Source organism: Anolis sagrei, chromosome Y (genome assembly GCF_037176765.1).
Source record: "Anolis sagrei isolate rAnoSag1 chromosome Y, rAnoSag1.mat, whole genome shotgun sequence".
NCBI classification, from domain to species: Eukaryota; Metazoa; Chordata; class Lepidosauria; order Squamata; family Dactyloidae; genus Anolis; species Anolis sagrei.
The window spans coordinates 32,262,953-32,287,656 of NC_090035.1; the positions used below are offsets into that span (position 1 = coordinate 32,262,953).

Sequence of the window (24,704 nt, forward strand, 5' to 3'; positions counted from 1 at the left end):
AGGCGTGGACCACCCCGGCCAGATCAGCTTTTACGAGGTAAGGTCACAGTTGGTGCACGAGTCTCAATTGTGCAAAAGCCCTCCTGGACACCGCCGACGCCTGAGCCTCAAGCGTAAGTGATGAATAAGTAAGTACTGAAGGAACTAGCGGAAGTCATTTCGGAACCATTGGCAACCATCTTTGAGAGTTCTTGGAGAACGGGAGAAGTTCCAGCAGATTGGAGGAGGGCCAATGTGGTCCCAATCTTCAAGAAGGGAAAAAAGGACGACCCAAACAACTACCGTCCGGTCAGCCTCACGTCGATACCGGGCAAGATTCTGGAAAAGATTGTTAAGGAAGCGGTCTGCAAACACTTAGAAATAAATGCAGTCATCGCTAATAGTCAACATGGATTTATCAAAAACAAGTCATGCCAGACTAATCTGATCTCTTTCTTCGATAGAGCTACAAGCTGGGTAGATGCGGGGAATGCCGTGGATGTGGCGTACCTGGATTTCAGTAAGGCCTTCGACAAGGTCCCCCATGACCTTCTGGCAAGGAAACTAGTCCAATGTGGGCTAGGCAAAACTACGGTGAGGTGGATCTGTAATTGGTTAAGTGGACGAACACAGAGAGTGCTCACTAATGCTTCCTCCTCATCTTGGAAAGAAGTGACAAGTGGAGTGCCGCAGGGTTCCGTCCTGGGCCCGGTCCTGTTCAACATCTTTATTAATGACTTAGATGAAGGGCTAGAAGGCATGATCATCAAGTTTGCAGACGACACCAAATTGGGAGGGATAGCCAATAGTCCAGAGGACAGGAGCAGAATTCAAAACGATCTTGACAGATTAGAGAGATGGGCCAAAACTAACAAAATGAAGTTCAACAGTGACAAATGCAAGATACTCCACTTTGGCAGAAAAAATGAAATGCAAAGATACAGAATGGGGGACGCCTGGCTCGAGAGCAGTACGTGTGAAAAAGATCTTGGAGTCCTCGTGGACAACAAGTTAAACATGAGCCAACAATGTGATGTGGCGGCAAAAAAAGCCAATGGGATTTTGGCCTGCATCAATAGGAGCATAGTGTCTAGATCTAAGGAAGTAATGCTACCCCTCTATTCTGCTTTGGTTAGACCACATCTGGAATATTGTGTCCAATTCTGGGCACCACAATTCAAGAGAGATATTGACAAGCTGGAATGTGTCCAGAGGAGGGCGACTAAAATGATCAAGGGTCTGGAGAACAAGCCCTATGAGGAGCGGCTTAGGGAACTGGGCATGTTTAGCCTGAAGAAGAGAAGGCTGAGAGGAGATATGATAGCCATGTATAAATATGTGAGAGGAAGCCACAGAGAGGAGGGAGCAAGCTTGTTTTCTGCTTCCTTGGAGACTAGGACGCGGAACAATGGCTTCAAACTACAAGAGAGGAGATTCCATCTGAACATTAGGAAAAACTTCCTGACTGTGAGAGCCGTTCAGCAGTGGAACTCTCTGCCCCGGAGTGTGGTGGAGGCTCCTTCATTGGAAGCTTTTAAGCAGAGGCTGGATGGCCATTTGTCAGGGGTGATTTGAATGCAATATTCCTGCTTCTTGGCAGGGGGTTGGACTGGATGGCCCATGAGGTCTCTTCCAACTCTATGATTCTATGATTCTATGATTCTATGATTCTATGAATAGAAGAGGACTCCCAAACTGCGGACCTGTGACTTCAGGGGGAGTGTAACCCCGTCCAGCACAGGTTGCCACCCTATACCTCGATCCGGTTTTCGATCGACCAGGAGGACCTCTGTCTTGTCGGGATTAATCTTCAGCTTGTTCTTCCTCATCCACAGCGGCCAAGCACTCGTCCAGCACTCGAGGGGCTTCCTTGGAATTAGATTGAAATGAGTAATAGAGTTGTTTGTCATCTGTGTAGAGATGGCACCTAACTCCAAAACTCCAGATGACCTCTCCCAGCCGTTTCATGTAGATGTTAAAAAGAATGGGAGATAAAATAGAGCCTTGCGGGACCCCATAGGTGAAAGGCCAGGCATCTGAGCAGGCATCTCCCATCTTCACCATCTGGGATCAGCCCTCCAGGAAGGACCGGAGCCAGGACAAAACCGTGCCCCCAGACCCATCCCAGAGAGCCGTCCCAGAAGGATACTATGATCGATGGTATCAAAAGCCGCTGAGATGTCCAAGAGGACCAACAGGGTCACACTCCCCCTGTCAAGCTCTCTACGGAGGTCATCCACCAAGGTGACCAAATCCGTCTCGGCGCCGTGGCCAGGCCTGAAACCAGACTGTGACTGGTCCAGGTAATTGATGTCATCTAGAAAACCCTGGAGCTGTAAGGTGACCACCCGCTCCAGCACCTTGCCCAGAAAAGGGAGGTTGGAAATTGGTCTGTAATTGTTCAACACTGTGGAGTCAAGGGAGACCTTTTTGAGGAGTGGACGAACTGCAGCCTGTTTTAGTCTAGATGGGAAAAAACCTTGCTCCAATGGTGCATTAATGATCAACACAAATCAATCAACCAACCCCCCCCCCCCCCCGGCTGATTTAATTAGCGAAGACGGGCAAGGGTCTAAAACTGACATAGTCACCCTCACAGCACGAAGGACCTCCTCCACGGTCACAGGAAGAACAATCCTGAAAGAATCCAACAAAATTGGACAAGCAGATGCCTCAATCACCTCTCCTAGCACTGTGATGAAATTGGAGTCCAGCTCAAGGCGTATCTGAGCAGCTTTGCCTGCAAAATGGTGTGTGAACTCGCGACACCGAGTTGTTGGGTCATCGAAGGTCTCTTCCACCGCAGGTGGGTGAAGGTGTTCCGCGACAACCCGAAATGGCTCCGATGATCTATTTGCTGCAGACGCTATACGGGCAGTCGTGAAAAACTCCCTGGTTACCCATATAGCCAGGGTATACGCCCTAAGAGAGGCTGTAGCCCGTCCTTGGTCAGACCCATCTCGAGATTTCCTCCATATGCGCTCTAGCCCCCTTCTTGTGTGTTTCATCACAGCCAACTCCTCGGTAAACCAAGGGGATGATGTGTCTTGACACAATGTGATGGGGTGTTTGGGAGTGATCATATCTATCGCCCTGGTCATCTCCCTGTTATAGTGATCAATCAAGGTGTTGACAGGATCGCCAGACTCCATGGCAGGTTCTGGGTTTGAGCCTGCCACTTTTGGACTCTCGCTTGCTGGGGTGTTCCAGCGAGTGTCTCTGTAGATCTTAGAAAACTATTTCTTGATTTAAGTCATTGACATGCTGGCTGATATCCAAACAAAGGATGGGCTGGAGATATCACTGCCTTGGTCCTTTCACTATTGGCTGCAACTTCCCGGCGGATGTCAGGTGGTGCGATACCGGCTAAGCAGTGTAATTTCTCCAGTGGTGTAGGGCGCAGGCACCCCGTGATAGTGCGGCATGTCTCATTAAGAGCCACATCCACTGTTTTAGTATGGTGAGATGTGTTCCACACCAGGCATGATATTCAGCAGCAGAGTAGCATAATGCAAGTGCAAATGTTTTCACTGTGTCTGGTTGTGATCCCCAGGTTGTCCCAGAAAGCTTTCGTATGATATTGTTTCTAGCATCCACTTTTTGCTTGAAGTTCAGGCAGTGCTTCTTGTAGGTCAGAGCACTGTTCAGAGTGACTCCCAGGTATTTGGGTGTGCTGCAATGCTGCAGTGGGATTCCTTCCCAGGTGATCCTTAGAGCTCGGGATGCTTGTCTGTTCTTAAGGTGAAAAGCATATGCCTGTGTTTTAGATGGATTAGGGACCAGCTGGTTTTCCCTGTAATAGGCAGTAAGAGCACCTAGAGCTTCAGAGAGCTTCTGTTCAACCATCTCAAAGCTCCCTGCTTGAGCAGTAATGGCACGATCATCAGCATAGATGAAACTCTCTGTCCCTTCTGGCAGTGGCTGGTCATTTGTGTAGATGTTGAACATGGATTGGGCAAGCACGCTTCCCTGAGGCAGGCTGTTCTTCTGTTTCCACCATCTGCTTCTCTGGCCCAGGAACTCAACAAAGAAGCTCCTGTTTTGTAGCAGGTGCCTATGAGGCAGGTGAGATGGTAGTCCTTTGTGATATTATACATTTTTCTCAGAAGGAGGCGGTGGTTTACGGTATCATAAGCCGCTGACAGGTCTATGAAGACAGCTCCTGTGCTGCCTTTCAAAGCCATCTTCTATGTGCTGAGTCAGGTTCAGCACTTGTGATGTGCAGCTTTTGCCTTTTCTGAAGCCAGCTTGCTGTGGAATCAGACATGGGTCTATTTTTTCCATAATTCTATGCAAAATAAGTCTCCAGAATTTTGTAGAGGTGGCACAACAGGGATATTGGTCTGTAGCTTTTTGGATCATTATGGTCTTTGCCTGGCTTCAAGATGGCGATGACTCGTTCTTTCTTCCAGATTTTGGGGATCTGACAGAATGCTGTGCAGATAAAGCTGACAGCAGAAATCGACATGGGCAGGAGCAGCCAGAAGGCGTGGAGGCTGCTTTTGGGCCAAAGCTCTTGATTTGTTCCATCCATAGATCATCCAGGACAGCTGCTTTGCCATTTTTACATTTATTGAGAGCCATGTCCAATTCAGTAAGTGTAAAGGGTTCATGGAGGTTGTTGTTCTCAATCTCTGATTGTCTGGCTATTGGTTTCTTTCCTACTTTGGTGGCAAGGTTGGGTTTCTCATTCTTCAAGAGTTGGTGTGCTATCTGATCTGCCTTTATGTTGGCATGGGTATTAGTTTGTGAGGGGTCATTGCTCAACCGTCTTAGCAGCCTCCACGCCTTCTGGCTGCTCCTGCCCATGTCGATTTCTGCTGTCAGCTTTATCCACTGTTCTTTCTTGGCTTCAGAAATGGAGGACACAATGCTCTGCGCTGCCTGAAGAGTTTGCTCACTAAATGAGTCTTTGTTGTGGAGCTTGTAGTAGTTTTCCAATGAGGCAGCTGTTTCAGGAGTAATGTCCTGAGGTAGTTGGTTCTGCAGCCTCTCGGTATGGAGGCCCGTGAGTAGGTTTTCACTATTTCAATAAAATGCTCATATTTCTCAGGGATTGGTGTGACTGATGTGATTGTGTCATCTAACATGTCTGAGAATTTAGTCTAATCTGCCTTTCTGAAGTTGAATCTTCATTTAAATCGAACTTCCTGGGACCTTATAGTTGGGAACAGTTGATATACTATTGGTTGGTGCTGTGTGTTTCGGTTTGGTGGTCCCACTGATTTAGTGCATTGCTATACAATGCTGTCGCTCATAAATAAGAGGTCTGGGTTATAACCTCGGTGCCATCTCCCACTGTTGTAGGATAGTGGGAGCTTACTATCATGAATGAGTAATAGTTTGTGCAGTTCAGACCATGAGAGGACAGCCTCTCCATTTCTGTCCTCTTGAGCATAGCCCCATACATGGCTATGGCTGTTAAATTACTACCGCCCTTTGATGCCTATCAAAGTTCTCGGGGGAGGAGAAGCAGAACTCTTCATTTGGGGGCTTGTACGCAGGGGTGATTGTGATGTTATTAAGCTCTACTGTTATAACCTCTATATTGTTTTCTTCAGTGTTCTGGGGTTTATAGTCCAAACAATCCCATCATTCACTCTCTGCCATCAAAGCACACAAATATTTAGTTCTCCAACACCATTAAGGGGGACATGAGAGAAGCCTCCTCGCAGAATTACAAGACATCCGGGCGTCCCCGGGGCAACCTCTTCGTAGACGGCTTCTGGTCGCTCCAGAAGCGACCAGAAGCAACTTGTAACATGCAAGCAAGCAAGCAAAACAACCAACTGACTTTTTCAGGACCAGCTACCGCCCTTTGATGCCTATCAAAGTTCTCGGGGGAGGAGAAGCAGAACTCTTCATTTGGGGGCTTGTACACAGGGGTGATTGTGATGCTATTAAGCTCTACTGTTATAACCTCTATATTGTTTTCTTCAGTGTTGTGGGCACTGCTGACTTGGAGGCCTGGTTTTACAAAGACAGCGCTTCCATACTGCGCATGTGGTCTTTCTGCTACTAAGACCATTCCTGGAACTTTCGGTCGTTTCTTTTGTTCATCCCTGTGTGTTTCTTGGACACACCGCACATCACATTTCTTATCTTAGCACAGTTTATAGAGCAGTTGTTCTTTGGCAGCTGACATGCCTTCAATGTTGATAGAGATTATTGTCATGGTTGGTCCTGAAAAAGTCAGTTGGTTGTTTTGCTTGCTTGCTTGAATGTTACAAGTTGCTTCTGGTCGTTTCTGGAGCGACCAGAAGCCGTCTACGAAGAGGTTGCCCGGATGTCTTGTAATTCTGTGAGGAGGCTTCTCTCATGTCCCCCTAAATATTTGTGTGCTTTGATGGCAGAGAGTGAATGATGGGATTTTTTGGACTATAAATCCCAGAACAAAATGGTGGTTATGCTGGCTGGGGAGGATTCTGGGAGTCACTTGCAATGTTGACTGAGAGATTCTTGGGATCACAGTCTAAAAAGCCATAGTATCCATGGTTGCCTATTTGTTGGGGAGGAGTCTGGGAGTAGTAATCAGGAAAATGGCCCTTTCCTTTGTATTTGCCTCTGCTCCACCTTCTGGAGGCCGTGTTAATTGGGTCTGTTACTGTCTGCCTTCAACCAGTTTTAAAAGAACCAGCCAGTAATGATTTCAAGGGAATCAAGACATTTTTCCATGCTTATTTAATTAGACATTCTGAGGATTGAACCTAAGACCTTGGGTTTGCTCACAGAGCTAAATCATCTACAGTCATTGCTGCTGAATTAACTGAATTATGCCCCACTCGTCATAGTCTTCTAAAAGCAGCAGGCAAAGTATATCCCAGAAAGGCAGACATGAATCTTTTCTCTCCTTTCCCACCTCCTTGCAATTAGCCACAGAAGTAGCAGAAGATAGTTAAAAAGGCCTTAAAAACCAATTTCCAGCCACATTGACCTCTCTACCATTCTAAGGGTCTTATTTACACACATCAAGAGGCAAATGCTGATTTTTCACACAGGATACACTGGTGTGCCAAGTGGGTCCAGCCATGTAGAAGCCAATTTTGGCTTCCATATGGGTCTGAAATATGGGGTTAATCCCTTGATTTTTCTGTTTGCAGTTTGATGCATGATTGAATTGAAAAGGATAGTGTTTGAAGTTCTGTCAATAATAGCTATTGTGATTACAACCTCTTTGATTGTGTGGGAGTGAAATATATCAACTGGATTACTAAAGTGATCAGTGAGGTGTAGAATTCATAGCCCTTGTTTCTTTAATAGTAGAATGGAAGAAGAATCTGGCATGTGTCACTTCTATTACTCTAGAGGTTAGCATCATGCTGAGAGTGCTTCTCTAGATGTTACAGGTGGTTTCAAGTAAACAAAAGATATCCTATGTTTCTTGTATCCTCTTATGGAATTCTGACCCATTCTGATTCAAAACCAGAATGGGTCAGAATGTTGAGGTATATAGATTTATATATTTAGATAATATATAGATTATATATTATAGATTATATAATATATAGATTATTTATATATATATATATAGATTATATATTTAGATTATATATAGATTTATATATTTATTTATTTTATTTACTATACTTGTATACCACTTTTTTCAGCCTTATCAGCGATTCAAGGTAGTTTACAACAAGTCAGTACACATAATAACAAAATATAAATTAAACAATAAAACAGTGTAAAACCACAATAGAAGCAATAAAACCTATAAAGCCAACATCATTATCATCAGCGTCTCCTAGTTAAATAACGTTGTCCAAGTTCCATTGTCGAATGATTCTATTTCCTATGTCAGTTACTCTGCATTTGTAAACGCTCATATAACCATGTCTTAACTTGTCTCCAAAATGTTAAGAGTGAGGGAGCCAATCTAATCTCCTTAGGGAGGGCGTTCCACAGAAAAGGCTTGGGCTGATTCCCAGACCTTTTATGAGCTAGATTGAGACATTTTATAAGTTGAATGAGCCACAGATTCTACTTTCCTCTAGTAGAAAAGCCAAGCCAGTTCTCTTCCACCTTTTCCCCTTCAATGTGGAAGACAGGGATGGGGGGATGATCCTGCCCCTGAATAGTCACATGCTGGGCTCTTCCCCCATCCTCCTTCCAGTCTTCTTTCTGTTTGATGCATATACATGGCTCAAGGCTGTAGGTGTATTATAATTTCCAAAGCTATTGCTTTGCATTTGCACATAAAAAAGAAAATGCCACAATCCTTTGCTTCCCTTCTGTGGAGCTTCAACATCAGCCTTTTACTGATTAAAGTAGCCATGATGCTAGTCTATCTGTTCCGAAGAAGTGTGTGAATTACATTCTTTTCCCTTATTAGGTGGTAGCAGGTATAGAAATATCTGTGATCGAAGGTGGAATTGAATTAGGTTGGGGAGTTTCCCCAAAGCATTGCCTTTATTCCTTTCTATTTTATTCCAAAAGTGGAGGTTTGGAAAGCAGACTTGGTTTCTGTCTCTCCTCTTTCCTGCAGAGACTGAGAGCTTTGTAATCTACCTCTTGTTCATTGTTATGTGTGTCTCCATTGGCCTTTCTTTCATGCTTCCCTGGGAACTACTAAGACTGGAAGCAGCCTTTGCCTAGCTGGCACCCTCCTTCCCCATCTTGGTCTTGACGTGTCTTATCGCCACATTGCAGCTGCTACGCTTTCAACCGCTTCGTATATCAAGTAAAGCCAATTGCCTGGAAATAACTAGGCAGAATTTAGAACAAAAGGAAAGACTGAAGTTTGGACTGGTGTCTCAGACAGGGATAGTCCTTGATGTAAGGATTTGCCAGATTTACAAAGCAGAGGTCGTTCAATTCAGGCGCTTCTCATACCCATTTTAACCTGGCAGAATGACAGGCCCTTTTCTTTGTTTTGCACTTATACAGTTGAGAAGCTTCATATTATATTGTTATACAAGTGCCTAGGTCCTATTAGTGGAGGATCGTTGCAGTCAAAGTGCCAGAGAGTTTGAAGAAGTAAAATCCACCAACAATTTACAGAAAACCTTTTAAATCCCCTCCAGAAAAAGACCTCCAAACCATGGGCATATAAAAAAGCCCTTCAAGCCCTGCCATAATTTCACAAAGCATTTATGAAGAATACAGTTTGTATATATCTCACAGAAATATATTATTTCCTTGGCCCTCTGTTACTGTTTTCTTGCAACAATGGCCACAACAAATAATCAGCTTAAGGCTTTCCATCAGACAAATTAGTCAACTATATGGATGCATTAATTCCAGTTAAAGGAGGGGGGCCTTTAAATCAAAGAGGCTAATAACTGTTTTGCCTTAACAAGCTCTTCAGATCCAAGGGTCTATTCCAGTTAGAACCAAAATTGAGTGTAGCCAAAGACATAGAAATCAACTTTAACACTACTGTGTTCCTTTGTGATCTTTTCTGTTACGTCTGATCATCTGATATCAATGCAAGAATAGATTCCCAGAAGATGGAACACACTCTTGCAGTGGTTTTTGAATGTCTCTCCATCCTGAACAACCAAACAGGCTGTTCCTAAAAGGTATATCTGCTACTACATGAAAGAAAGAAAAACCTAAAACCCACAACTACACAATGCTTTTCTTGAATTCATAGCAATAAAGTATCTTTTTTTTTTGTAGTACACGCAGGGAACCGATGCACTCTTCTGGCCAAGTTACTCCCAAGATTAGAGGCAAGAAGCTATGGTCCTCCAAATGTTGCTGTGCTCAGAATTCCCATGGAGACCCATCAGTCTCGCTGAATAATGGGATAGCTTTTTCCCAGCATCTCGAAATCAGCAAGTTCCCCAGTTCTGTCCTATAAGCATAAACCAGTTGCATTTTCCTGACACAATTCATGACTGCCTGTGAGCATTTGGCAATCTAGCACATAGCCATTAATTCTTTAATTAGCACTGTCCTCTGACCATCTTTTTTCCTCCAGATGCATTATGAATGCCTTTCCAGAGTCTTGTCAGTGTAGTCATACAAAGGAGGCGCAATCTAGCTGACTCACATTGAGAGAATGCTGTTCTGTCCCCATTTATTAGCAAAATACTGGGTCTGTGAGTAGGCGTTGAAATGTAATACTGAACATTTTGTTATTTCTGCCAAACAATTCCTCGGAAGAATAGTTTCCTCCTTTTTTAACCCATTTGCTTCTGTGACCATTGCATTCCAACTACTTTTTATGGTTTTGTGCATGAGTTGAAGACAAAAAGAAACTTTAATTTAACTGCGGAAACTGATAGCAAAGCTGAGCTTTCGTTCCCAGTGGGACTCCTGACACAAGCTCCTTCGAATTTTGTGTTGATCCTAAAAATGTACTGATTGAGATGTACTGTCTTCGCAATGGGAAGTGGCACTTGATATAAGCTAACTATATGCAAAGCTTATCTATAGGTAAGTAGGAGGAGAAGCCTCCTCCGAAAAGTAGCATTCCAGCCTAGAAAAGTCCTAGGAGTTCTCTTGAAGGTCCTTGTCTGTTACTGTTTTCTTGCAACAATGGCCACAACAAATAATCAGCTTAAGGCCTTCCATCAGACAAATCCCTCCGGGTGATTTCTGAGCAGGTTTGTTGAAGAAGAGCAGAAAGGCCCAACTCTCCATTAGAGAGCCAATTGGCAAAAACTAACAAAATGAATTTCAACAAGGGGAAAGATAGGATTCTTCAGAAGTTTGGCTTGACAACAGGATTCCATGTGGAAAAGATCTTGGAGTCGTAGTGAACAACAAGTTGAACATGAGTCAACAGTGTGATGCAGCAGCTGAAAGCATATAGCAGCTGAAAGCATATAGTGTCTAGATCAAGGGATTATCTGGGCCCCACAATATAAGGGAGATATTGACTCCAACCTGAAAGGGGTCCAGAGGAAGAATGCCATTTAAGGATCAAAGGTCTGAAAACCACAGATATTCCCTCCGAGGAGTGGCTTAAAGAGGTGTGTCTGTTTAGTCTGTAGAAGAGAAGGATGAGGAGACATGATTGCCATGTTTAAATAGCTTAAAGGCTGTCCTAAGGAGCAGTCATGTTTTCTGTAGCCCTGGAGACTAGGACTCAATGGAGCCATGGGTTCAAATGACATCCCACTTAAACCATATGAAGAACTTCGTGATCATTTGAAGAGTTGTTCCACATTGGAACTCTTTGCCTCGGAGTCCGGTTGAGGCTTTTTCCTTGGAGGCTGGATGGACATCTGTCAGGAGGGCTTTGATTGTATTTTTCCTGCATGTCATCATGGGTTTGGACTAGATTGCCCATGTGGTCTCAGCCAACTATGATTATATGAAGGGATGGCTTTTTTCTGTGGGAAGTTTGTTCATGCCTGCTTATGCACATCTGTGAAGGAATAAGATTGTGTTTAGAGTCAACCCTCCATGTTGCCCCAACCCAAGGTCCTGAGGCTATTAACATCAGTTAATCTCCCTTACACAAATTGTTCATTCTGAAGATTCTGAGGTCAGAACACAACAGCAAGGCTTGGCTTCCTCTTAGAATAGAATTTACCTGGATATATCTGCTTGGCTGTATGTAGGTCCAGCTCTTGCAGAAGGCAGTCTCCCCATCCATCCTCCAAAATATGTAGCTTTTAGCAGAATAAATTGGTTTCTGTGCTTGAGTAATTCTCTTAACAGGCTGTGCTTTTAAAACCTTGATACTGTGTGTCGAAAGAAAACCCAGAAAAATTCTACATGCTTCACTGAGTTTTATAAAAATCAATTTAATATTCAAGATCCTTACTCCAGTAAAAGGTCTGTTCAAGGTCATTTTAAAAAGGGAAAGTTTCAGATCAAGGTCTACTTTAATTTTGCTTATTTTTTTTTTAAAAAAAACACCTCGGTTGGAATGCTTCTTCCAATTCTACTTATTTATTTATTTACTATATACCACCCCTCTCAGCCTAGAGGCAACTTGTAGCGGTTCAAACCTTTTTATGACTCCTAATATTTTTACTTCCAGACCCTCTTTTGTTTTATCATTACTGAATAGGTTTTTTAAAAAACTTTCTGCAAGTGTGCCGTTACGCCCAGACGCTTTAAAATAAAACTTTGACGTGCTGCTATCTATGTCTGGGCGAAACTGCTGGGGTCTTTCTTTAGGCAGATTGAGCTTTCTTGAAAAACTGAGTCCACTTCAATTTTAAACATTAAACAGGGTATTTATTCACGAAGTCCTGGTAGACTTGGCTCAGCTTATCAATATTACAAAACAATCAATGAATAATAAACTCCATCTGTATTAATAAATTCTGTCTATATTCAGTTGTTCCCTATCCATGACTCAATTAAACTCAATTACTCTATCTATCTATCTATCTATCTATCTATCTATTATCTATAAGTCTCAATTAAACTAAATTACTCAATTGTTTTTACAATGGTATCTTCTGAGGTACCTGTCTGCCAACAGCACATCATGGATTCTTCCTAAAACTGAAGGGGCAGGGAGACCTCCAAAATGGCTGCTTCTACCCTGGAAGCAGGGGCAGGCCCAAAGAGCTACTCTTTGGCCAATCATTGCAGAGGGCCTGCAAACTGGCTTTCCTGCTTCTGACTGCGAACCTTTTAGGCCTTGCAGAGGCTGCAGCAGCCTGGGAGGAACACAAGGAGAGGCTGTTTCCAGCAACTTAAAGGTAATGCAGAACCCATACTCCTGGGAGACGGAACACTCCCCGCTTAAATTTCCCAGGATCTGGAAATTTACCACTTAAATATATACAAATACCTTTGTATACATAACACTAAAACAGTAAAAACATTAAATACTATCCACAAGCAATACAAGATCGCTGATTGGTTTGTCCAGGACAGACATTTTGTCCTTGTTGTAAGTCTTTAATTGAACTTTCCTGACCTTACCGTCAGGGCAAGGAAAAGTCTTTAGTATGATGCCCATGGGCCAAGCATGGCGGGGCAAGTCTTTGTCCTTTCATGGTAATAACAAACAAGCAACAATGGTAATAACAAACAAGCAATGCGACTATTGGGGGGTATGATAATGGGGTTTCTTACACATATCTTAAGTTTAGCCTTAGCTAACCTTCCTCCCACTCCCAAAATACCCTCCCTAAAAGACTGGCTCTGACCCCATCAGGGAATTGTGCAGTTTGGCTGGAATGGAGACGTCCACTTCTTTTATGTTATCCAGCTCCCTCTGGATGGACAGGATGTGGTCCCGGGCACCTTTGCAATTGACCTTCTTCCCAGTTATCAGGATTACCTCCGAGTTGCTGTTTTCTATGGGGAGGTCAATCTTGGTATTGGTTTCCTCTCGAATCCCTTTGATGTTGGCGCCTCCCTTCCCAATAATGTTCTTGTGGAACTGCTTGAAGATAGGGACTGGGATGGAAAAGCTGTTTTCAATCAACTCTGCAATAACTTTCTGGAGGTACTTGGCACACTTTTCCACCTCGTTCTTAGGCCCACGCAGCTGCACAATGTCGCTCTTTTGAGATGGGTCAGGGAAGTTAATGATGACCTCTGGGAACTTGTCACAGATCTCTTTGACTTTCTCGCCTTTCTGCCCACTGATCAGGTCTTTCATGCGTTCATTTTCCATGTGAGCAGTCATTCCCAGCAGCTCCTTGCGAGCCAGCTGGACTCCTTGCGGGTCTCTCTCAATTCGGATCAGGTTGCTCTTCTCATTGACGGGTAGGATGCGGACAGAGACTTTGTGCTGATCCTTGATGCGGTTGATGTTGGCTCCATTTTTCCCTATCAGATGACGGTGGAACCTCTGATCAATGAGCACTTCAGTGTAATCCATGTGACTAACCAAGTCCCGGATGATCTCTTGTATCTGAGCCTGAGTCAACTCCACTTCTTCGGTGGCTCCTTCTAATGTGATCTTCTCATCACCATCAGTGAATTCAATGTGAACCTTGGGAAGCTGTTGGGTAATCCTGCCAATGTTCTGTCCTTTCTTTCCAATTATAAAATGATGTAACCAGGCTGGGACTGTTACTTCAGCTACCATCATACTCTTCTTCTTTAGGGACCAGAGTCTTTTCTCTGCCACGTGCCTGTTGTTTAGCAAAGTGGGCCTATGTGACTTAAAAGGCAGAGGGGCTATCCAATTTCCCTCTGGACTTCGAGAGACTTCAGAGTCCATTGTTTGGACTCCAGAGACCTTTGTTCATCTTTTGAGTCCTTTGTTCATCTTTGTTCATCTTTTGACTCCAGAGACCTTTGTTCATCTTTTGAGAGCGCCAGGGCTTTGTCTCTCTCAGAAACCTCAAAGATGGAGGAACACTCTGGAGCTATTCCTTGGCAGCAGACTGAGATGTGGCTCAGGCAGCTGTGCATAAGAGTGGGACATCCACCTTTAAGCACGTGTGCTTGCTTGGAGTCCAACGATGATGGAGGGTGCATCTTGTTTATGCACACTGGGCCTATAACTGTCCAGCCCAACGGCAGTAGTTGTGCAATAGGCGCACCTGGAGGTCCCTTAACTTGGTCGTTCACGCAGAACAAGCTCGGGCAGTCTGAACCAAGCAAAAGGGCAATGTCCACATCTGGCAGAAAAGCTGGTGTGGCATTCTTCAGCCTTCGCAGATGAGGATGGGCCTCCACAATTTCTCGGGTAACAATCTGCTTTTTGTTCCGAGGGATGGAGGAACACTCAATGAGGTCTGGCAACTTGAATTGTCTCTTTTGGTCGCAAGAGGAGACAACAAAACCGGAAGCTACACGACCCTGCAACTTCTTCCTTCCTACACACATTGACATAATGTAGTCGACCGTCTTGGTTTTTAGGTTGAACATTTGGAAGAACTCTGCAGTAGCCAGGGAAGCGTTGCTCTGTGAATCCAAAGCCACATAAAGTCTCTTTTTAAGCCAAGGGCTCTTGGCTGGATACACATCTGCCAGGCAGATGGGATGGCAGACTCTGAACTGATGCGCGTCAGAGCACAGCTCAGTGCAGGCGACTGTTGGAACATCTTCCTGCATCGGTAATGCAGCTTGCATGTTGGTGGCTTCAGTAGGTGGCGTTTCCTTTGCAGACGTGTCCCCTTTGGTGTGGGAGACAGCATTGGAGTTGTGCATTGCGGTGCAATGCTTGGGGCTGTTGCACTTTTCGCACTTGATGCTTTCTTTGCACGTGGACGCAAAGTGTGGAATTGCTCCACAGCACCTAAAACAGATGCCTTGCTTTTGGACTAACTGTTGTCTTTCTTTGTATGGCTTCTTGCCAAATTCCCGGCAGTTGGCCAAACTGTGGGGTTTCTGATGTATGGGACAGAGCACCTCTTTCACCTCCGACGTAGGTTCGTCGTGTTGAGTTTCAACCGCCTTTACACTGACTGGTCTTTTGGCCTCTCTAGGTGGTTTCTCATCCACTTTAGATGCCTTCTCTGGATTGATCCCTTGGTACAAGGTGGGAAGGCCCGTCTGTGGATCGTTCCTTTCTCTGGCCGCTCTGGTGATGAACTGGACCAGATGGGAGAATGGAGGGTAAGCCTGAGAATGGGCCTCCTTGTAGTTGAAAACTTCCTTCCCCCAGGATTCTTGGAGGGTGAAGGGAAGCTTACTCAGGATCTGCCACTGAGACAAGTACTGATCGAGGCACTTGGGACTAGGCAGCTCTGGATTCCCCTTGGCCGACTCTAGCTCTGCAAGGAGATCACTGAGGTCCCACAAGAGCTTGAAGTCTTTGAGCTTCAAGGTTGGAAACCTTTGGAGCTTGTCCATAAGAGATGCTTCAATCTCTGTGCTGGCTCCGTACCGCTGCTCCAACCAGGCCCAGGCCTTTTCCAAGGCTTTGTCAGGATCGGCTACATGGGCTGTGTAGATCTTCTTAACTTGTGAATATGAATTTGGCCCCAACCACGCAGCCAAAAGAGTCAATTCTTCCTCAGGCAGCAACATTAAGTCTCTGATAGCTCTCTGGAAGGTGACCTTCCAGAGAAGAAATTCCTCAGGCTTATCTGAAAACCTTTCAACTCCTTTGTCTTTAAGGTGCCTTTTGGGGCTCCTGAAGATGGAAACAATCTGGGATTCGGGTGTCAACGGGAACAAGTGAGGCATTGGCTGTTGTGGGGTGAAATCCCGCCGTGTTCCTTGTGTCGACTGTTGGCTCTTTGGAGGGATAACATTGCCTGCAGATGGACCGATGGCTCCCTGTGAAGTTGTCTCTAAGGCCCAATTGGTGCTAGGCCTTGATGCCCTGATTGGCTGTCCTGGGATCTTAGTGGGAGGCACAGGCAACATGAGCAAGGATGAGCTCCCCGCTATGACACTCTGCTCTTCAGAGAACTCGAAGGCAACTTTAGGGGGCTGCTCTGGCTGAGAAGTGTTCATAGAATCATAGAATCAAAGAGTTGGAAAAGACCTCATGGGCCATCCAGTCCAACCCCATTCTGCCAAGAAGCAGGAATATTGCATTCAAATCACCCCTGACAGATGACCATCCAGCCTCTGTTTAAAAGCTTCCAGAGAAGGAGCCTCCACCACACTCCGGGGCAGAGAGTTCCACTGCTGAACGGCTCTCACAGTCAGGAAGTTCTTCCTCATTTTCAGATGGAATCTCCTCCTTGTAGTTTGAAGCCATTGTTCCGCGTCCTAGTGTCCAGGGAAGCAGAAAACAGGCTTGCTCCCTCCTCCCTGTGGCTTCCTCTCACATATTTATACATGGCTATCATATCCCCTCTCAGCCTTCTCTTCTTCAGGCTAAACATGCCCAGCTCCTTAAGCCGCTCCTCATAGGGCTTGTTCTCCAGACCTTTTATCATTTTAGTCGCTCTCCTCTGGACACATTCCAGCTTGTCAATATCTCTCTTGAATTGTGGTGCCCAGAACTGGGCACAACTGTTTTTGTTCTTCGTCCAAAAGCTGGCTGTTCATGTTGTTGAGGTGAGCAAGCACCTTGGAAGAAGGGTCCTGTGCTGGTAACTGGCTTACATTCTCTTCTGTGAGCTGCCCATTTAGGGCCTTAGCCAAAGTCTCAGCCTTTATCCTTTTGGCAGTAGCATCCATCTTCATTCTAAGCATCTCTAATTGACTTTGTTTTGGGGCCTGTTCAATTTGGAGTCATTGTTCTTCTGCTTTAAAGTGGAGGGTGTGGTCAGCTATCTTGGCGTCAGCTTCTGCCTCTGCTATCTTACTTTGTAACTCAAGACGCGCAGCTTCTTTAATGTGCAATGCCGCTAGTGAGGAGATGGCGCTTCCAGCAGTGGAAGACTTGTGGCTGTGCTTAGACAAAGCATGCTCCCTTATTCTAGATGCCTGGCTAGAAGGGCTGGACTTAAGGCTACATGAGGGAGACTGTCTTTCTTTAGGCACAGGCCTTGGTTCAACAGATGGGGAATTGTATTTTAGGGCATCTAAAGTAGCCCTCACCCTATCTTCTTTCTCCCCAGTGTTGGCTAAGAGACCCACTATTTCTGACTCTGAGTCTTCTGCATTTATGCGTTCAACAACTTGAATTACCTTTGTCACCATACTCTTCCACAGACCGAAAATTTTTTCAAGGTCTGACTTTAAAATGGAAGGCACCTTTGTAATATCTAACCTTTCTATTCTGGCTATCAATATTGTGATGCGCTCCCAAGCTGAATCTAGCTTCACATGGAGAAGCTTCCTTTCTTCCTCAAGTTGGTCTAGCAACTTGGCTGAAGGGTATTTAATTCTTTGGGGCCTCTTACTTTCTGCCTCAGCAGTAGGCATCTCACTTGCACCCTTTTGAGATTGCACAGACATTATGAACCCTTACAGCAAATAAAATTACACAAAGTCAAATGCAATATAAAATACGAAGTACAGCACGTTAACACAGCAATATATATCAATTGAAAACTATACTTTGCAAAAATTAAGACAAACTTTGATGGGCAAACTGCAAAATGGCACCTGATACCTCCCCTGCAAAAACCAGGAAAAGAGGGAGGAACCTTCTTTGGTCGAATGACGCAAGCTGCTAAGATGGCGGCTTCACCAAATTTTCAAACACCTCATGCTCCGTGGCTCGAAGGCTGGCTCTGGAGGGGAGGAAAGGAGAAACTCGTTCTCCCCACTGTGAAGGAAGGTCACCACCAAAGGGCGAAGAGGCAAACCACCGCCGGCCGACTATTCTGGCCGAGATCCTGATGAGCCACCGCCGGCCGACTATTCCGGCCGAGATCCTGGTGAGCCACCGCTGGCCGACTATTCCAGCCGAGATCCTGGTGAGCTACCGCCGGCCGACTATTCCGGCCGAGATCCTGCAGCGGAGTTGCCAGGCCTGTCTGGATTCTGACCTGGTTCTGCTGGGCTCCATGCCTCTGTGCGATGCAAAAGAACTGCCGCTAGAGCTCCGCGATTCAAGACCTACCGCCAAAGAGCTCTGAAGGTTGTTGGATTCTGCACAGCGGTGCAAACCCAGAAACAGCCGCTGGGCCCGCGTTCACACGCGAGCCGAAGAGCAGGGGACTGCAAATGCTGAGGGAATGGAGCCCCACTCCCCCACTTTCTTTCAGTCTGGCAGCAAGCTTCACTGGAACAGACCAACAAAAACTAAAGTCTTTATGGCAGAACATCCTAGCCTCGGGCGGAAAAATACCCGCTACCTATGTAAAAACTGTGCCGTTACGCCCAGACACTTTAAAATAAATCTTTGACGTTCTGCTATCCATGTCTGGGCGAAACTGCTGGGGTCTTTCTTTAGGCAGATTGAGCTTTCTTGAAAAACTGAGTCCACTTCAATTTTAAACATTAAACAGGGTATTTATTAACGAAGTCCTGGTAGACTTAGCTCAGCTTATCAATATTACAAAACAATCAATGAATAATAAACTCCATCTATATTTATAAACTCTATCTATATTCAGTTGTTCCCTATCTATGACTCAATTAAACTCAATTACTCTATCTATCTATCTATCTATCTATCTATCTATCTATCTATAAGTCTCAATTAAACTAAATTACTCAATTGTTTTTACAATGGTATCTTCTGAGGTACCTGTCTGCCAACAGCACATCATGGATTCTTCCTAAAACTGAAGGGGCAGGGAGACCTCCAAAATGGCTGCTTCTACCCTGGAAGCAGGGGCAGGCCCAAAGAGCTACTCTTTGGCCAATCATTGCAGAGGGCCTGCAAACTGGCTTTCCTGCTTCTGGCTGCTAACCTTTTAGGCTTTGCAGAGGCTGCAGCAGCCTGGAAGAAACACAAAGAGAGGCTCTTTCCAGCAACTTAAAGGTAATGCAGAACCCATACTCCTGGGAGACGGAACAGCAAGTTTTGCATTCTTGTTCTTCCATCCTCGGAAACATCACTCTAGACTAAAGTTGAAAAAGCTCTCCTGCAAAATACATTGCTACCAGCTTGCGGTTCTTAAGTTTCACCTAGACATGCACACAGAAATCTTTAGAGCTTGGAGGACAGCCCAGTGTTTGCAGTGGCAGATTGTGAGCTTGTCTGTTAAATTCTTGAGATTGCTGCTGGTGCCAAGGCATGCATGTTCCAGTCCTGGACGTCAGAACAGGACCACCCTACTCCAAAAATAACCCCCTCTCCTCCTCAGAAAAACCAACCAGAAAAGACCTTATTGTGGAGGAGCCTTGCACCAGAAATGTCCATCTGGCATTCCAGCAAAGCAGAGGAGCTAGTATTATAGAGAGAGTTTTGATAAATGTTTGGACTTCAGATCATATTTACGGCAAAGCATATAAATGTGCTGGTCTTGATTTTCAGAATGCAAAACTAAATAGATTCCAGATTCTAGAAGTCAAAACAGTTTAAGCATAGATTAAATATCTATGACATACTGAAATGGTTCCAAAATGGCTGCTGCCTAGACAAAATGAAGTTGGGCAGCTATAAATTCTGCCACTAAATGTTTGGTCTCCAGCAAAGGATCACCGCCATGTTGTGGCGCTGGAGCCTGAGCACCTCAATGATGTCATGAGTGAAACTGTGAAGGGCCACCCAAGACAGGACGGTCGTGGCAGAGAGGTCAGACCAAGCGTGATCCCTGGGGAAGGCAATGGCAAAGCACCCCAGTATCCTTGCCAAGAAAACTAAATGGACCAGTACAACCAGAGATACGTCGGTATGCCATTGGAAGATGAGACTCCCAGGTCGGAAGATGGCCAAAATGCTACTGAGGAGGAGCAGAGGATAAGTTCAAGTAGCCCCAGATGTGATGACGCAGCTAGCTCAAAGCCGAAAGGAAGGCTAGCGGCTGACGGTACTGGAGATGAACGATGAATCCGATGCTCTAAAGATCAACACACCCTAGGAACCTGGAATGTAAGATCTATGAGCCAGGGAAAATTGGATGTTGTTATTGGTGAGATGTCAAGACTAAAGATAGACATTCTGGGGGTCAGCGAACTGAAATGGACTGGAATGGGCCACTTCACATCAGATGACCACCAGATCTACTACTGCGGACAAGAGGAACATCAAAGAAATGGAGTAGCCTTCATAATTAATAAGAAATTCGCTAAAGCAGTGCTTGGATACAACCCAAAAAATGACAGAATGATCTCGAGTGCAAGGAAAGACTTTCAACATCACAGTGATCCAAATATACGCCCCAACCACAGCTGCTGAAGAAGAAGAAGTAGATCAGTTCTATGAGGATCTGCAGGACCTACTGGATAATACACCAAAAAGAGACATTATTTTCATTACAGGAGACTGGAATGCCAAGGTGGGAAGTCAAATGACAACTGGGATCACAGGCAAGCATGGTCTGGGAGAACAAAATGAAGCGGGACACAGGCTGATAGAATTCTGCCAGGAAAACTCGCTGTGTATAACAAATACTCTTCCAACAACCTAAAAGACGGCTTTATACATGGACTTCACCAGATGGTTAGCACCGAAATCAGATTGACTACATCCTTTGCAGCCAAAGATGGCGGACATCCATCCAGTCGGTGAAAACAAGACCTGGGGCTGACTGTAGCTCAGATCACGAACTTCTTATTTCTCAGTTTAGAATAAAATTAAAGAGATCAGAGAAAATACACAGACCAGTTAGATATGATCTCACTAACATTCCTGGCGAATATACAGTGGAAGTGAAGAACAGATTTGAAGGACTAGATTTAGTAAACAGAGTCCCAGAAGAACTATGGACAGAAGTCCGTGACATTGTTCAGGAGGTGGCAACAAAGTACGTCCCAAAGAAAAAGAAAACCAAGAAGGCAAAATCGTTGTCTACTGAGACACTGGAAGTAGCCCAAAAAAGGAGGAAAGCAAAAGGAAACAGTGATAAGGGGAGATATGCCCAGTTAAATGCGCAATTAAAGCCAGAAGAGATAAGGAACTATTTTTAAATAAGCAATGCATGGAAGTGGAAGAAGACAACAGAATAGGAAGGACAAGAGACCTCTTCAAGAAAATTAAAAAGATTGGAGGTAAATTTTAGGCAAAAATGGGTATGATAAGAAACAAAGATGGCAGGGACATAACAGAAGCTGAAGGGATCAAGAGAAGGTGGCAAGACTATACAGAAAATCTGTATAGGAAGGATAATAATATTGAGGATAGTTTTGACGGTGTGGTGAATGAATTAGAACCAGACATCCTGAGGAGTGAGGTTGAATGGGCCTTAAGAAGCATTGCTAACAACAAGGCAGCAGGAGACGATGGGATCCCAGCTGAACTGTTTAAAATCTTAAAAGATGATGCTGTCAAGGTGATGCATGCCATATGCCAGCAAATATGGAAAACACAAGAATGGCCATCAGACTGGAAAAAAATCAACTTATATCCCCATACCAAAAAAAAGGGAAATGCGAAAGACTGCTCAAACTTCCGTACAGTTGCCCTTATTTCTCATGCCAGTAATGCTCAAGATCCTGCAAGGAAGACTCCAGCAATACATAGAGCGAGAGTTGCCAGATGTTCAAGCTGGGTTTAGAAAAGGCAGAGGAACGAGAGACCAGATTGCCAATATCCGCTGGATAATGGAGAAAGGCAGGGAGTTTCAGAAAAACATCTATTTCTGCTTCATTGACTATTCTAAAGCCTTTGACTGTGTGGATCATAATAAATTGTGGCAAGTTCTTGGTGGGATGGGCATACCAAGCCACCTTGTCTCTCTCCTGAGGAATCTGTACAAGGACCAAGTAGCAACAGTAAGAACTGACCACAGAACAACAGACTGGTTCAAGATTGGGAAAGGCGTACGGCAAGGCTGCATACTCTCACCCAACCTTTTTAACTTGTATGCAGAACACATCATACGATGTGTGGGGCTTGATGAATGCAAAGCTGGGGTGAAAATTGCTGGAAGAAACATTAACAACCTCAGATATGCAGATGACACCACTCTGATGGCCGAAAGCAAGGAGGTGCTGAGGAGCGTTCTAATCAAGGTGAAAGAAGAAAGCGCAAAAGCTGGTTGCAGCTAAACGTCAAAAAAACCAAGATTATGGCAACAAGAACGATTGACAACTGGAAAATAGAAGGAGAAAATGTGGAGGCCGTGATAGATTTTGTATTTCTAGGTGCAAAGATTATGGCAGATGCAGACTGTGGCCAGGAAATCAGAAGACGCTTACTTCTTGGGAGGAGAGCAATGTCCAGTTTCGATAAAATAGTAAAGAGTAGAGACATCACACTGGCAACAAATTTCCGCCTAGTCAAAGCCATGATATTCCCTGTAGTAACCTACGGATGTGAGAGCTGAACCTTATGGAAGGCCGAGTGAAGGAAGATCAATGCATTTGAACTGTGGTGTTGGAGGAAAGTTCTGAGAGTGCCTTGGACTGCGAGAAGATCCAACCAGTCCATCCTCCAGGAAATAAAGCCCGACTTCTCATTGGAAGGAAGGATACTAGAGACAAAGTTGAAGTACTTTGGCCACATCATGAGGAGACAGGAAAGCCTGGAGAAGACAATTATGCTAGGGAAAGTGGAAGGTAAAAGGAAGAGGGGCCGACCAAGGGCAAGATGGATGGATGGCATCCTTGAAGTGACTGGATTGACCTTGAAGGAGCTGGGGGTGGTGACTGCCGACAGTGAGCTCTGGCGTGGGCTGGTCCATGAGGTCACGAAGAGTCGGAGATGACTAAACGAATGAACAACAACAACAAAAATGTTTGGTGGTGACAAGTCAGAAATAAAGCAAGCAGGTATTAAATACACAGAATAGTTGTGTCAATGTTTACTCAACATAGCTATAAAATAATTCATACAAGGCAGTATATAGCGTAAAGGTCTAAGGAAGACAGCAACCTTATAATGCAAGTAATCTTGCTACATGTCGTAACCTTGCCAGGAGGCTGATACTGCTTCTGTCCTTTATTTCTTTACTTGGCAGCTTTTCCAGAAATGTTTGAAGTCCTACAAATCCTTAGTGGGATAGTTGTGTTCTAGCAACCATACATTTTATGGAAATGTACTAGGAAACAGGCTATTATCTGAATATCTTGTCATGTCTCCCAGTTTTATTATTTTTGTAATTCTGTCCAGTAACTATTTGTACAACGGTTTTTATACTTTTTCAGTTGTCTCTATTTGCTTATTAGGAAAATAAAAAATACAATTAATCAGACTAGTGGTTGTGTGTTTGTATGTGTGTGTGTTTGGGGTGCCTTTATTTTGGTGGCCTATTGTTTTGGTTGCCTTAAAAACTAAATGGGATTTGTTTTTTGAGATTGTTGTCAAAGTAGTTATAGGTATCTCATATGTATGTATGTTTTTCAATGTGTTTGCATTAGTATTACAATGTATTAGTATTGCTTCTTTAATATGAATTCAGTTATGTTCAGCTGTGTGTTAGAATTGTTATTAGAGGCAGAGAGAGAAAGAACCTTGAGACAGAGATAACAGAAATTCTTTTGCCCAGAGAAGAAAAAGGGAGTTACCCAGCTTGAAGGGCAGGATGTTTACTTTTGCCTGTATGTTTTGTACTGTGTTCGTCGCCATCTTTTAGTTCCACGATGTAGTCTTTGTGTGTATAGACGCTTTAAGTAAAGCTACCTTAGAAGAAGAATGCTGCCTGAGTTTGTTTATTTTGAAACCACACGCTTGCTGTGCCGAGACTGGAGAGTCTGACTGCTAACAATTGTGAGCCTTGAGGTAGAGGCGGTACAGCAAGTCGCGATCTGCTTGCTCTTGGCTTCATCCATCACTGCTCCTGCTTATGTACAAAAATGAGAACAATTCTTCAGTTCTTGTGGGTTTTTTCGGGCTATATGGCCATGTTGTACAGGCATTTCTCCTGACGTTTCGCCTGCATCTATGGCAAGCATCCTCTGAGGATGCTTGCCATAGATGCAGGCGAAACGTCAGGAGAAATGCCTGTACAACATGGCCATATAGCCCGAAAAAACCCACAAGAACTGAGTGATTCCAGTTATGAAAGCCTTCGACAATACATAGAACAATTCTTGTTTGCAATTGAAATATGTTTTGTTTTGTTTAGAAATTGACAAGATCCAAAAGGGCGAATCAAAGAAGGATGAGGAAGAGACTTACCTGGATCTGTTTTCCCATAAAAACATGAAGCTGAAGGAACGGGTTCTGATTCCAGTCAAGCAATATCCCAAGGTAAGGCTCAACACATCCCTAGCAACTCATGTAAAATGGCAATTTATGAGAGATATGCATATGTATTAAAATGTTCCTTCATATTTGGTCATATGGACTGGGATATTGGGAATTGTAGTCCAAGACATCGAGTAGGCACCAAGTTTACTATCCCTGCTTTATATTTCTTGCTATTGTGAAAGTCTCTCAGTCTCAGAGGAGGGCAAAGGCAAACTCCCCTGAACAGATCTTTTAAGGGAATCCTGTGATAGGGTCT

At 44.4% G+C, this 24,704-nt stretch overlaps 1 protein-coding gene across 2 annotated transcripts in view; it reads left to right on the forward strand.

Annotated features, from left to right (window-relative positions):
- Positions 1-24,704, forward strand: part of LOC137095186 (KH domain-containing, RNA-binding, signal transduction-associated protein 1-like) — an 85,491-nt gene that overhangs the window by 9,844 nt on the left and 50,943 nt on the right. For both annotated transcript variants that reach the window (XM_067461555.1, XM_067461554.1), the window contains exon 2: positions 24,324-24,448. In XM_067461555.1, coding sequence (XP_067317656.1) covers positions 24,324-24,448 — 125 coding nt within the window. The remainder of the gene's footprint in view (positions 1-24,323; positions 24,449-24,704) is intronic.